The 13,334-nt window shown below is 45.3% G+C and overlaps 1 protein-coding gene and 1 long non-coding RNA gene across 5 annotated transcripts in view; one reads left to right on the top strand and one right to left on the bottom strand.

The window, feature by feature from the left end:
- The window catches only part of LOC128341660 (uncharacterized), a 31,422-nt gene extending 21,183 nt beyond the window's left edge, over positions 1 to 10,239 (top strand). Inside the window, exon 3 of the long non-coding RNA XR_008314504.1 lies at positions 8,968 to 10,239. This is a non-coding gene — a long non-coding RNA (uncharacterized LOC128341660). The remainder of the gene's footprint in view (positions 1 to 8,967) is intronic.
- The window catches only part of FOCAD (focadhesin), a 234,809-nt gene that overhangs the window by 139,466 nt on the left and 82,009 nt on the right, over positions 1 to 13,334 (bottom strand). For all 4 annotated transcript variants that reach the window (XM_053288048.1, XM_053288050.1, XM_053288049.1 and 1 more), the window contains 3 exons: positions 8,953 to 9,054; positions 5,370 to 5,500; positions 2,517 to 2,643 (listed from right to left, as the gene is read on the bottom strand). In XM_053288048.1, the coding sequence (XP_053144023.1) occupies positions 2,517 to 2,643; positions 5,370 to 5,500; positions 8,953 to 9,054 (360 nt within the window). The remainder of the gene's footprint in view (positions 1 to 2,516; positions 2,644 to 5,369; positions 5,501 to 8,952; positions 9,055 to 13,334) is intronic.

Here is a 13,334-nt window from a genome sequence, read left to right as displayed (position 1 = left end):
TTGGCCAGCCTAATACATTTCACACATGAAATCTATTATAAACCAGGATACATAAGCTTATAGAAAGTATGCTGGCTTCTGTTGAATTATGCTGGCAAAAAAACAAAAGATTTTTCAAGAATTAGTAAACGTGGTCTGGCACGAACAACGATGTATAATTTCCAGGCCTGACATGCAAGCGAGTGAACACTGTAAGTCTCATTAAAGGGCTCCATTATACAAAAGCACAAAAAGATTTCGCCGTCTTCATAAATCACCCAAAAGCAATTCCAATGCTCCAGAGCAATATGAGTAATTCACATGCAGCATTTCCTGTTCATATAATCCATTATATTCTAATACAGGGCAACCATTATATTTAACTCATGCTAAATGCTATTCTGCAAGTTTACTTTTAGGTGTTTTTTGAGCTTTTTCTTCAATGCTACCTAGACAGTATTTTCTATCTAGAGTTTTCTTAAAACGTTTTTTGCAAGCATTTGTCAAGTATCACCGCATTCTTTTATGATCTCAACTTCAGCATGATATTTACAATAGTTTAACTACTAACTCGTTTAAAAAAATGTGAAGTCTCCGTGAGCCTCACTGCCATTCCATTCCTTTCCCTTCTGCCAGACACAGACCTGATTCGACAATAGCCCCCTAGTATCTGGCACTCATCATTCACTCAAGTGTTTCTCCAATCAAAGGATGAAATCAGGAGCAGCAGCTGTCTGTGTCCTCAAGCCATTCCTTTCTCTTTCAAATATATATGTAGCCCCTGTCAAACTGTGCCTTCTGGTAGAATGGGGGGCAGGGGGCTGGGAGGTTCTTTGTGATTGCTGGTCCTTCATGTTCTGGTCTCCTTGAACATGGATTGTGCTGGCCCTCCATGTTCTGGTCTCCTTGTAAGTTAAACTTACTAGCACCTGCTCTGCCTGTTTAACAACCAACTTTATTCCTCCTGGTACGTCTCCCCAGTGGCCCTTTTATATGGCCCAGAGCTGAGCACCTGAACCCTCACCTCCAGCCACCAGCATTACCCTTCAATTTCTAACCTGCCTGCATTTAATTCTAGTTGGGTCATCTTGGGCATTAATTAATTCAAGATGCTGGCCAAAATAAGACCATACAATAACACAGAGATAAAGTGTGACTCACCAGACAGAAAAGTTCAGTCATACCACCATCAATCCCACATTTCCCAATGAATTTGCCTTCACCTCATTAATAACTTCCTTTCCATCTCCAACTGCAAAAACTACAACTTCTTGCAGTTCTGCAAAGCCACCTCAACGTGATTAGCCTACAAGGGAATTGAGGAAGCTAATATACACAACACCAGAGATGGATAATCCATGTTCTTCACACTGTGTTTTTTTTTAAAAAAACAAAGCAGTGTAAGAAAAACAGAGCTTTAAACATAAAGATGAGGGAAGAATCAAAACAGACACAAAGCAAAACCACAGTGGGCTTATCAAATATGAAGTATTTTCCTTTGGCAGATCATGAACCATTGAAATGTTTTTATACCCTCAGTCTGTAGTGGTCTGATGTTTCAGTCATAAGAGACATGATCTAGGAATATCCAAATAAAGAAATAAAACGTTTCGGTTGGTTGTTTGCTTCCATGCTTCAAGCATCCATGCTTAAAGACATCCATGCTTCATTTTTTGTTTTGAAAATATCTTGAAGAGCAACTGTAAAATAAGATTTATATCACAACAAATTCCATTTTGTCTTTGGCACTGTGTTTGTTACATGTGTTGCTCTTTGGAGGTTCATATCCATTTTGAATACATTTGCATATCATTGGCTTTATAGACCATGTATACTGAGGACAGCAGAAGTAAATGTTCACCTTGAAGTTTCAGATCATAAGCAAAAGCCCACAGGTCCAATGTTCTCTCTAACAGGGATTTCCAGATGTTGTTGACTACAACTCCAATAATCTCCAAGCAGAGCTATTGCAACTGGGGATGCTGGGAGTTGTAGTCAACAACATCTGGAAGCACCTGTTAGAGAGAATACTGCACAGGACTGCAAAAGGCATGCTTGAAGATCTTTGTGTTTATCTTGTATAGTCTGGGGAGAAATAGAAAGAAATTTTGTTTCGTCTAGGACAGTGATTCTCAAACTTGGGTCCTCAGGTGTTATTGGACTTCAACTCCCATAATCCCCAACCAAAGGCCACTGAGGCTGGGGATTGTGGGAGTTGAAGTCCAATAACACCTGAGGACCCAAGTTTGAGAATCCCTGGTCTAGGATCTATGAATTAGACATAAAATGACAAAGACATTGTTGGCAAGTCACAATGGAGAAATACTCCTCTAAGTTGGAGAAGTAAAATGGCCACATTGCATTTCTCAGTGAATGACTAAGGAATGAGGAAAACAGCGAGGCTTACTTAGCCAGGAGGGAATACAGTATCCTATTCTGACAGCAGCTACTAGTAAAGAGAAGTAAAGTAAAGAGAAGATGAAGAAAACATGGAAAAGGAGGAGAGAAAACAACAATTTGAGCTCCAGGAAACATACCTCAGCTTGACAAAGTGCGTGAAGGCCTTGTAATACTAAGGCGGCAGGTGTGGCTTGGTCGGGTTTTGTGCATTCATTCAATACTTGGGAAATAGCAGCTAGCATATCTGCTCCATGTTGGTACGGCCTAATCAGACACAAACATTACTAGTTTCACACTTTAATACTCTTCACAGGCAAAGATATTTCCTCTCCCTATAAAAAGAAAATCTAATGAAATTGGAATATCATTCACCTGGACAGAGGAACCACTGACCAACAGTACTTTTTATAAGGAAATTAACAGAAAATGTGGCTGGACACGGATTCAGGCAAATCTGTGGGCGATGAACTTTTTAAGTTCTCCAAGTTCCAACAGAATTGGCACCAAGACAACTTTCTTGATTCTTGTGGATGATCTACCACTGACAGAACTCCTGTTCTTAAAAAACCACAAATGCCCTCTGTATATGCTTACAGTGGGCAAAGAGTCAGAAGCCCCACCCTTATCATGTAAGTCACCCTCCTGCCCGGGCTCTTCAAACTTACAGCATTCCTCTGAAGAGAAAAATGCCCTAAGCATGATGTCTGGGATTTCTGTGATCAGCAGGCTGGGCACCAGTGACCACTGGAGAGATGTCTAGGGAATTGGCCATTTAGATTATTCAGAGGAGTGATCTAAGTTAGGTTTTGGCCACTGCAACAGACATCTAAATATTTTTAACATCATCATCTTTATTTTGTATACACTACTACTACTTCTATATACACAGTAGTCAGTAGCAGCCGGTGAGGGCACTGGTGAAGGAGTGACGAGTGGCACCTTTAAGAGTAAAAGAATCGGTGCTTACCTCCGCTCTCGCCACACCTGAACGCTGCTTGGAGAAGCAGCATGCCGCCCAGCACCCCCTGCAGGGGAGATCCCCTCCGCCACTCACCTGGCTTCCACAGAGCCGATTCCCTCCCTGCGGCCAGGTGAGTGGTGGAGGCGATCCCCCGCTGCAAGGGGGGCTGGGCAGCACACTGCTTCTCCGAGCAGTGTTCAGGTGCAGCGAGAGCAGAGGAAAGCATCAATTCTTTCACTCTTAAAGGTGCCTCTTGCCACCTCTCCACCGGCGACCTCACCGGCCGCTACTGACAGTAGTTATCCTTTTATTCTAAGGTATATTTCCAAAATGAAACTTAATTGCTTTTAGTATTTCTGGTGAAGCTTCAGCAGAAGTCCGATACACCACACAAGCCAGATGGCACCACACAGAGGCAACTGTTCCCACCCCGCTCGCACTATGCAGTGCACTCACCTTCCCAGCACTGGACAGGTTCTTTTACAAAAATAGAGCCCTGCGGAATTCCAACATCATCTGAGAAGGGACACAGAGAACATTGGGAAGCAAAGCCCTTTCCCCATAGACTTCTAATTTGTTCCTAGCACTCCCTATGTGCCTTCCCAGATGGTTCGGGAGCTTGGCAGGCCTCTGTTATAGTAAAGAAGCCCATGCATCACTGGGAAGGTGAATGGTTAAGAGGGTATTCAGTGTATAGAAATAATTGGTGGCAGTGGAATTGTAAGAAGGAGGGATTTATTTTATACCTCCACACAAAGTTGATGAGACAAGATCCCTAAGGGGGATGCCACAGCCCTTGTCTACTGTAGTTGTTCCCACTTTTCCCTAACAGTAAGCGAAAATGCATGTGTGATGTCACATCATAATACTGAAAGTCTCCCCTCCCTCCTTATCCATCATTTGCTGCTGTTAATGAAGGCGAGGAAATTCACATCCTGAGCTCGTCATGTCAGGCAGAGAGATTCATTAGACATTATAAGAAAGAGAGGGCAAACTAGATAAGAAGAGGTGTTGCTTCTTGTGACAGCCCCATATCTTCCACATCATCTAGTTCCAGCTACAGGTGAAACATTTACTAGTTTATCATATTACATTTTCAGAAGCCTTTGAGATTAGATATTGATTTAATACCTATGGCACTGGGTAAGCGAACTTGGAACCTCTCTCAACTAGCTTTAATCTTATTCAGATAGGTGATTATAGAGAATAGTTATAGATACTGTAACTTATACTGAACATCCTGGAGCTTGAACAAGGAACTTGAAGTTCTGAGGCTGGGCTTAGCCTGGAGAGCTATGTGGTATATTTTGATCAGGTCTCAGAGCCTTCTTTGGTACAGAAAGGGATGCAGGAGAGAATGGTTAACCCCCCTGCCCCATAAAGGCAGGTGCAGCTACCAGAAGCAAGGCAGTGGGGGCAATGATTGGAAGTAAAATGTAGAGAGGCAGTTTTTCAGGGCAAAGAAGGGGCAGAGATTATGGAATCTACTAGCACAGTGGTAGCATATAGTCAGCTAGACATGAAAGGGAAGGGCACGAGACGGTCAGAAACAGGGACTGAAGAATTTTGCCAGGATGGGGTGTGCGGCAAGAGCTCTGGATGTGGGATGGTGCATTGCAGTCAGGAAAAATGTACACCCGTCTCCTTCTTTGACTTGTTTGTTGGATCATTGTCAGGGCCAACTGCTAGTACAGACAGCTGGAAAAGCTACAGCCTGAAGAACAGTAAGCCTATGGTACTCTTCTTTTAGCAAGGCAAAGGCATATCAGGTATGGCCAATCCAGAGGCTTCACACAGCCTACTAATCACTGGAGCCAACATTCCACACCGCTTCCCTTCTGCACATAGAGGGCTTAGTGAACACATAGCCCACAGCAGTTTAGTAACCTAGGCACCAGCCTTGGATCCTGAAGTTTCTGGTTCCAAGCCCAAAATCCCCAGCTGTCACAATGATTCTCCGCAATCCTGGATAAACCCAATCCTAAACACAATTTGATGTTGGAAACAGACTGGTAACTATTTTGCCTACCTTTGCTTGCATATATCTCTGATAGAAGCAGCTTTGGCAATCACCTTTTCCCACTGAGTATCTTTGCTTACAGATAGGGAAGCCATATCAGACATCGCCATGAATCTCTGTAGTTCTGGGTAAACGCGATCCTAAACATAATTTGGTGAAAGAGGGAAAGAGGTTTAGTGCCGTTTTATTTTATTTTTAAAATACTCAGATAAAATTATATTTTTACACAGCTTCCTAAAGCCAATTATGTTGCAAATATAAATTGAGAGTCTGCATGGTGTAGTGGTTAAAGTGGCAGACGAGGGCTGGTGGGGGAGACGCAAGTTCAAATTCCCCCTCAGCCATGAATTTCCCCTCAGCCACTGAGTGACTTTGGATCAGTTCCTTATCTTCCAGTGTTGTTGTAAGGATAAAAATAACCATGTACATCTCCCTGAGCTCCCTGGAGCTAGAGTGGGACTTAAGTGCAAGAAGCAAATAAATGGTAGTACTAGTACATACTCTTTGATCTCTCAAAGCAAAGCGTACTTTAATGCAATTCATTACATATTTGTAGCTAATGTTTATTTCATTCAATCAGTATATTGATTTAGTATATTACTAAATAACTTGTGTCTTTGGGCAGCTGACAACATATACAACATATTAGAAACAGTAATTAAAACATCAGAACTGTTTAGAACAAATTTACATGAGAAATCTAATTAAAAGCTTGGGTGAACAAATGTGTTTGAAGCATCTTCTTTAAAACTGTCAGAAATGGGGAGGCTCTTACTTCAGCAGGAATCTCATTCCAAAGCTTCAGCACAGCATTGGAGAAGGTCTGTTCTTGAGTAGCCACCAGACAAGTCTGTGGCGACTGCAGGCAGACCTCTCCGGATGATCTCAATCAGTGGTGGGGGTCATTAAAAAAAAAAAGGTGTTCTCTTAAATAACCTGGACTTAAGCTGCTTGGGGCTTTATAGGTTATAACCAACACTTCGTATTTTGATCAGAAACATATTGGTTGCCAGTATAGTTCTATTGCAGTTTTCAGACCATGTACAAAGGCAGACCCACATAGAGCACATTGCAGTCGTCAAGTCTAGAGGTTACTGGCATATGTATTACTCCAGAAACAGGCACAACTGGCATATCAGCCAAAGTTGATAGAAAGCATTCCTGGCAACTGCCTCAGTTTGAGAGACCAAAGAGAGTAGGGGTGTGCACGGAACTGGTCCGGCACTGGGGTGGGGGGTTCCAATTTAAAAAGGGGGAGCTTTACTCACCCCTTCCAGTTAAAAAGCGTATTTCTTGTAGTAATTGGGCGGCAGGGTGCCGCCCGCTTCAATCTCCGAGTCTGGCCGGCCGCGGGCTCCTCCTTGGTAGGCATAATCGGGCGGCAGGATCGCTCCAAGTCCCTGCCGCCCGCCCTCTTCATGCTGAGCAAGCCCCCCCCCCGTCAGCTGGCGGCCGCCCCCTGTGCATATTAGGGGGTTCCCCCCTCCCCTCCACCCCCTTCTTGCCAAGTATCCCCCCCCCTCCATTACAGGAGGACGGCAGGAGAACTCCCTGCCGTCCCCCTTCTCCTTTGCCGGCTGGGCTGCAAATGGTTCCTAGGAAGCCTTTCGCGCGCGTGCGCGAAAGGCTTCCTAGGAGCCATTTGCAGCCCAGCCGGCAAGGCAAGCGGACGGCAGGGAGTTCTCCCGCCGCCCGCTCGCTAAAGTTAACGTTAACTTTAGCGAGCGGGCGGCAGGAGAACTCCCTGCCGTCCGCTTGCCTTGCCGGCTGGGCTGCAAATGGCTCCTAGGAAGCCTTTCGCGCACGCGCGCGAAAGGCTTCCTAGGAACCATTTGCAGCCCAGCCGGCAAAGGAGAAGGGGGACGGCAGGGAGTTCTCCTGCCGTCCTCCTGTAATGGAGGGGGGGGGATACTTGGCAAGAAGGGGGTGGAGGGGAGGGGGGAACCCCCTAATATGCACAGGGGGCGGCCGCCAGCTGACGGGGGGGGGGCTTGCTCAGCATGAAGAGGGCGGGCGGCAGGGACTTGGAGCGATCCTGCCGCCCGATTATGCCTACCAAGGAGGAGCCCGCGGCCGGCCAGACTCGGAGATTGAAGCGGGCGGCACCCTGCCGCCCAATTACTACAAGAAATACGCTTTTTAACTGGAAGGGGTGAGTAAAGCTCCCCCTTTTTAAATTGGAACCCCCCACCCGAACCAAAACCACCCCGTGACCGGACCGGTCTGGAGGCCTTTAGAATGGCCTCCGAACCGGTCCGTGCACATGACTAAAAGAGAGGTTTGAAGCCAGAGGCACTCCGAGACTGCGTATCTGTTCCTTCTAGGGGATTGTCTTATATATAAATAATACCTAGCATTGTGCAGTGCTCTTAGAGTATTCGAAGTGCTTCACATAAATTATCTCTGTAATGTTACAGCCCTGTAAGATAGGTCAGTACTATGCCCATTTTTTGGATGAAGGGGACAAGGCTGAGAGACAATAGTTTACCTAAGACTAGCTAGTACATCCATGGCTGAGGCAAGATTGAAACAGAGGGCGTCCTGGTGCACAACCCAGACTCTCAGCCACATACACTAGCTCAACGTACAGTTATTCTGATCCAAACTGAAGTTCCAGTGTGCACACAGAACTATACTGGGGTAGGAGCTGTTCCTATTCTCTTCAGTACATAAATGGTGCCATGCACACCATGTGGATTTACAGGTGGCCCTCGTTATCCACAGGGGTTCCATTCACAGCTACAATAGCAGAAAACAGAAAAGCAGGTAATGAGACCTTGAGACGATGAGAATTGGGAGGTTAGGTTCCTGGAGGTAAAAAGAGGCTTTAAAAGGCCGAAAAGGGAGGAAATATAGTAGAAATAAAGTGCCATACCGTGCGCTACAGGTCTCCAGCTGTCCAGCAATGTCCCCCAAAATGCCCAATTCCAGTGAATTTCAGAGAATTACCGCAAAAAACCATGGGAATATTGTTGTTTTAAAAATTTTTATTACAAAGGAGTCACAAATGGGTCCTTTCAGCAAAATGGTGGCCAGAAATGACCTCGGACGACATTTCTGGCCACCTAGGAACCATGAATAGGTGAATTCCTACTGTTTACAAAAGCTTGTATACTGAGGTCAGGTCTCCATTGTCCAACTGTAGATATGCAAAACTGCATTTAATGAGGGACACCTGTACTTTCCTTGACACTGAAGAATGGAACAGACCCTATTTAAACGAAGGACCAGGTGATCAGAGCGCCATAGGATGTTGGGTTATGGCACATGTAATTAACTGGAAAATTACGACTGCCAAATGAAAAAGTACAAATCCCTACCAGTTTTCCCTAAGATCCAGTGCATACATGATACAGTATATAAGTACTATAAACCTTTACACAAACAAATTTTGTCCCCTTCCCTGGGCCTGTACAAAAGATTAGTTGCTGGCATGGTTCAAAAAGAATAGAGTAAATATTGCTGCCGTAACAGATTTGTCACTATTATTATATAAGCATATTATATATGATCATAGTATGATCAATTATGCAAAAAAAAACCCCACAATTATTTCAAGCCATGGTTAATGGTTGTCAATGTTTTTGTCTACCTGTTTCTCCCACAGAGATGTCATCAGTCGTAAAGTAACGGCCTGAAGCTTCGGTGTGCTTCCTAACACCTGCAACGCACGCAGAATCTGAGCCACACAGACCTGGAAGAAGTCATTTTTTATTCATTTATAACCCATTTACATCTCCACATTCATTTATAATGCAAAATGTTCAGAGAGATTAATTTTGTGAGAAAAACAATAGTACCAAATAGGCCTCTAAGTCAAACATTTAAGACTATATACAGACGGCAACTTTGCCACTTGATGGCTATAAAATTAAGGATTACACTGGAAACTCAGGTAGGAGGTCTGGAAAAATAAGATACAAAGATGCTAGGGTGGAGGTTGGGCAACAATCGTGTATAGTGATTGGGCTAACAAGTAATCAGTCAATCAGCCACTATAAGGAGGACCTAGTTGGGGCTTGTGGGCCTATTGAGCACACAACACTAAATAAACACTGTGTTTGGAAGCGCTGATGCAGAATTATTTTAAGAAACATTATGTTTAATATATATCTACATCTCCCATAAACTTTAATGGGGTGTGGATTGTAGCTATAAGGCATAGTGCTATTTTCCTGGTGTGTCCCATGATGAAAACTGAAATTGCTATATAGAATGCCACAAAACAATATCCTACAAATTAAATAACCTGTTTTCCAATGTTATATTTAGTAATTAAAATTAGATAATCGGATATTCATATAAAGTGGTTACACTAAACTCTTTGCTGTCCACCTCATTTTACCCCAGTGTTCTGGTAAATGGTCCTATCATCCATAATTTGCCAAATTAAAAAAGAAGCAAATACTCCAACCTCTTCAGTTTCCTGAAGTCCCTCCCATCCAACACACCCCTCCCTCTAGAATCCCCCTGTCATTCAGCAACTGAGAGAGGATATACACAGTTACAGATTTGGTCTGAAGCAGACCTTAATGCTGAATGTTTAAGTCATTACACAGAAACACAAGGAGTGTGATTTTTCAGTACCTAAGCCACTGATAAAGACCACCATGGTCGAAAAGCATTTGGCCTAAGACATTAAATTGGACAAGTACCTCCTTGCGCTGTGCCTTATCACAAGACGACAAGCGACAAGTGGAACAGCTCACTCCATACTATAGACACAGAAGCTTCTTAACTCCTGTGCAACTTGGGACTCCCATTGGAATACCCTTTTGGGGCTTTTTTATACATACTTCATATGTTCATAGACCTCTTTTTTATATATACACTTGACGGGTGTATATAAAAACACTTGACGGGTGTTTTTTTTTTACTTCGGAGAGTATATTTTGTCTATTGCTTTGGTATATAGTTTATCTGGATTTATATACGTTTTATTCATATGTTATGTACCTTCTATGAAGCAAGAATATAGATTTGTGATAGTTTTGATCCTAAATATAAATGCTTGGACAAACATAGATAAAGGCATAATACATATATCTGTGTTGAGGGGGTGTGAGTCTTTTTGCATCAGTATACTTTTTCTAAGACTCTACAAGGTTTTGTTTAGTCACGATTCAGCAACACCCTACATCCAAGTGTCTGAGGGCCCCTTCACACATACCAAGTGACTTTATAATGATTTCTACCCACATGCTTCAGCAATAATGTTTGAAAGCCCAGAGCCACATGAGCAGGGCCAATCACACAAGCCCTTCTCATGGGACTGGTCCTCCTATCTATGTGATTCCAAACTTCAAGTATTACTGAGGCAGCACAGAAAGAAAATGGCTCCTATACCACTGCAATAGAATGTACAGATGAGTCTTCAAAAAATTGAAGACTAAATTTTGAACAGCACTTCTCTCTGCAGTTAAGCTACTTCCAGGCTTGGCAATTTGCATCAGAAGATTCCAAAGCATTACAACCAAGCATTACCACCACTTCAGACCTACTAACTGGGTTATAACACAGAGAGGCGCTTCACACAAGCAACATGAAGTGCCAAAAGGAGTTCTGTGGGGACAGTGGGTTTGCCCAACCCTCCCCACAGACGAGCACTCACCATTCCCTGATCAAGTGGATTGCCCGCCCAGACAAGTGGTGGCTTGGCTCCAGCTCTCCCATGGCTCGCCTGGCAGTTCTGGGGTTCGGGCGCCGGGAAGCACCTCTGCATGTCACCCACCCCCCAGCCCCAATAATGCACCGTGCAAGTGTGTGGTGCATTTCTGGGACATCCCCTTCCCCCACAAGTGTGCCTGCTGCAGCTGCAAGGAGCCGTGGCAGACACACAATCTCTTAGCCTGATTTTTGGGTGTGCTCACGCCCCAAACCATGGCTAAGTGGCAGGCTACTTTAGAGAATTCACCATCATGCCACCACCAGGAGCCGCGTGGCTCCCGGTGGTTCTCACGTGCAGCAAAAACCGGGCTGGGCTTCCCTAGCCCAGTTTCTGCTACACATGAGAATAGCTTCAGAGTATTCTCCTGTAAACTGAGCAAAGAGGCACCTTTCAGAGTAGTGATTCTCTTTATATTAAGCAGAGGGAAAGCAACTGGCTCTACTCAACCCCAGCACAACATCCCTCCAGTGGCTGTTGCCGGTGTCTACTTTCTGTTTCTTTTTAGACTCTGAGCCCTTTGGGGGGCAAGGAACCATCTATATTATTAATTCCCCAAGATGGACCATGCATGGGGACATGACAGAAAGGAGGCAATTGGCCGACAGAGTTCGCAAGCAGAAGCACCTGATTGGGCAGTGGGGATTCCATATGCAGATAGGGAGAAGGAGCCTGTGAAAGCAGAAGCACCATGGTGATGGGGCAGTGGGGATTCCATAGCAGATAGGGAGGAGGAGCCTGTGGCACTGTGGTGATTGGGCAGTGGGGATTCCATATGCAGATAAGGAGGAGGAGCCTGTGATGGTTACAGTCAGTTGGAATGCAACTGTTAACTTGTTGGAAGATGTTCCTGATCGTAGAGGAGAGGAATAAATATAGATAGATAGATAGGTAGGTAGGTAGGTAGATAGATAGATAGATAGATAGATAGATAGATAGATAGATAGATAGATAGCAGACAGGGGTCTGCAAAAAGATGGGCCGTGAGGGAGGAAAGAGCCCCTTCAGGAGAAGGAGGCTGCCACTGTGTGAATTCGATGAGGAAACAAGATGAACAAAATCTGTTAACTCAGGGGGAGAGAGAGAGGCAGAGAGAGAAAGGAAGAGAGGAGGAAGAAAGAGTGGGGAAGAGCGAGTGGAGGAGAGAGAAAGAGAGAAAAGGAAGGGAGGGGAAGAGAGACAGAAGGAAGGGTAAGGAACGGGCCCAAGCGGCCATGGCAGCACTAACAGCAAGGAAGGGCCCAGTCAACCACTGCTGCTGTTTGGGGCTACCAAGGTCATTGTCAGAGGGAGGCAGGCAGCCAAGGGATGGGTCCCGGCCTGTCAGCAGCCTGAGGGGAACGAGCAGCCATGGTGGTGGCAGCAGCAAGGAACAGCCTGGTCAACCACTGCTGCTGCTCCTAGGGGGAGGAGTCGGAACGGGGCTCAGGTGAAGGTGGGAAGGTCTCTGGGGATAGGGGGCTGCAGCTTGGCCACTGCTGCCGCGACCGAGAAGGGTTAGGGGGATGAAGTAAATGGATGGAGAAGGAGCATGAGTGCAGCTCAGGTGAGGGTGGAGAGCTCTCTGAAGTGAGTGGAGCAATCAAGTACTAGTGCACAGATGCTCTCTAGCACGAGAGAGTTCTAGCATTGAAGTGGAGAGAAATAATGGCAGAGGTGGAGGGCCGGCAGGCAAAGCCCTGCTGGCTGGAAGAGGTGGGCAGATGGCTGGGAGAAATAATGGCGGCGGAGAAGAGATGGGTGGGTGGCGGGCAAAGCCCTGCCAGCTGGAAGGAGGAGGTGGGAGGCGCCGGCGAGATGGCCTTGCCCTGGCCCACCCACTGGAGTGAGGCAGCAGCAGCGGGCCCTGGTCGGCCACATGGAGGAAGTGGCGGCAGGCCAGCCTAGCTTGGCCAGCGGCAGCAGGCTGGCCTAGCCCAGGGGGACAGCGGTGGGGGGAGAGGCTGGTTGGCCAGCCATAAAGCCGGGCATGCTGGCATGGGGGTGGGTGGCTGGGCCCAACTAGAGGCACAGATGCTCTGCGCCCACTAGTTTTCTTTTAATTCTTCTTTTTCTATTTAAATCACTTTGTGAAATTTTTCTTTATTGAGCATCTTATTTATTTGTTATTTCTCTATGTAAACCACTTTGAAACCTTTTGTTGAAAAGCGGTATATAAAGATTTTTTGTTGTCGTTGTTGAGAAGTGGTATATACTGTAAATGATGGTGGTAGTAGTAGTAGCAGCAGAAGGCAGAAGATCCATATAAGGGACAATGTCTAATGAAACACTAAGATAACATTCCACACAATTTCCCTATGCTGGAACCA

The sequence above is a fragment of the Hemicordylus capensis genome, chromosome 2 (assembly GCF_027244095.1).
Source record: "Hemicordylus capensis ecotype Gifberg chromosome 2, rHemCap1.1.pri, whole genome shotgun sequence".
Lineage (NCBI taxonomy): Eukaryota > Metazoa > Chordata > Lepidosauria > Squamata > Cordylidae > Hemicordylus > Hemicordylus capensis.
The sequence above is the reverse complement of the archived record's forward strand: the minus strand, read 5'-3'. Positions and strand labels throughout refer to the sequence as shown.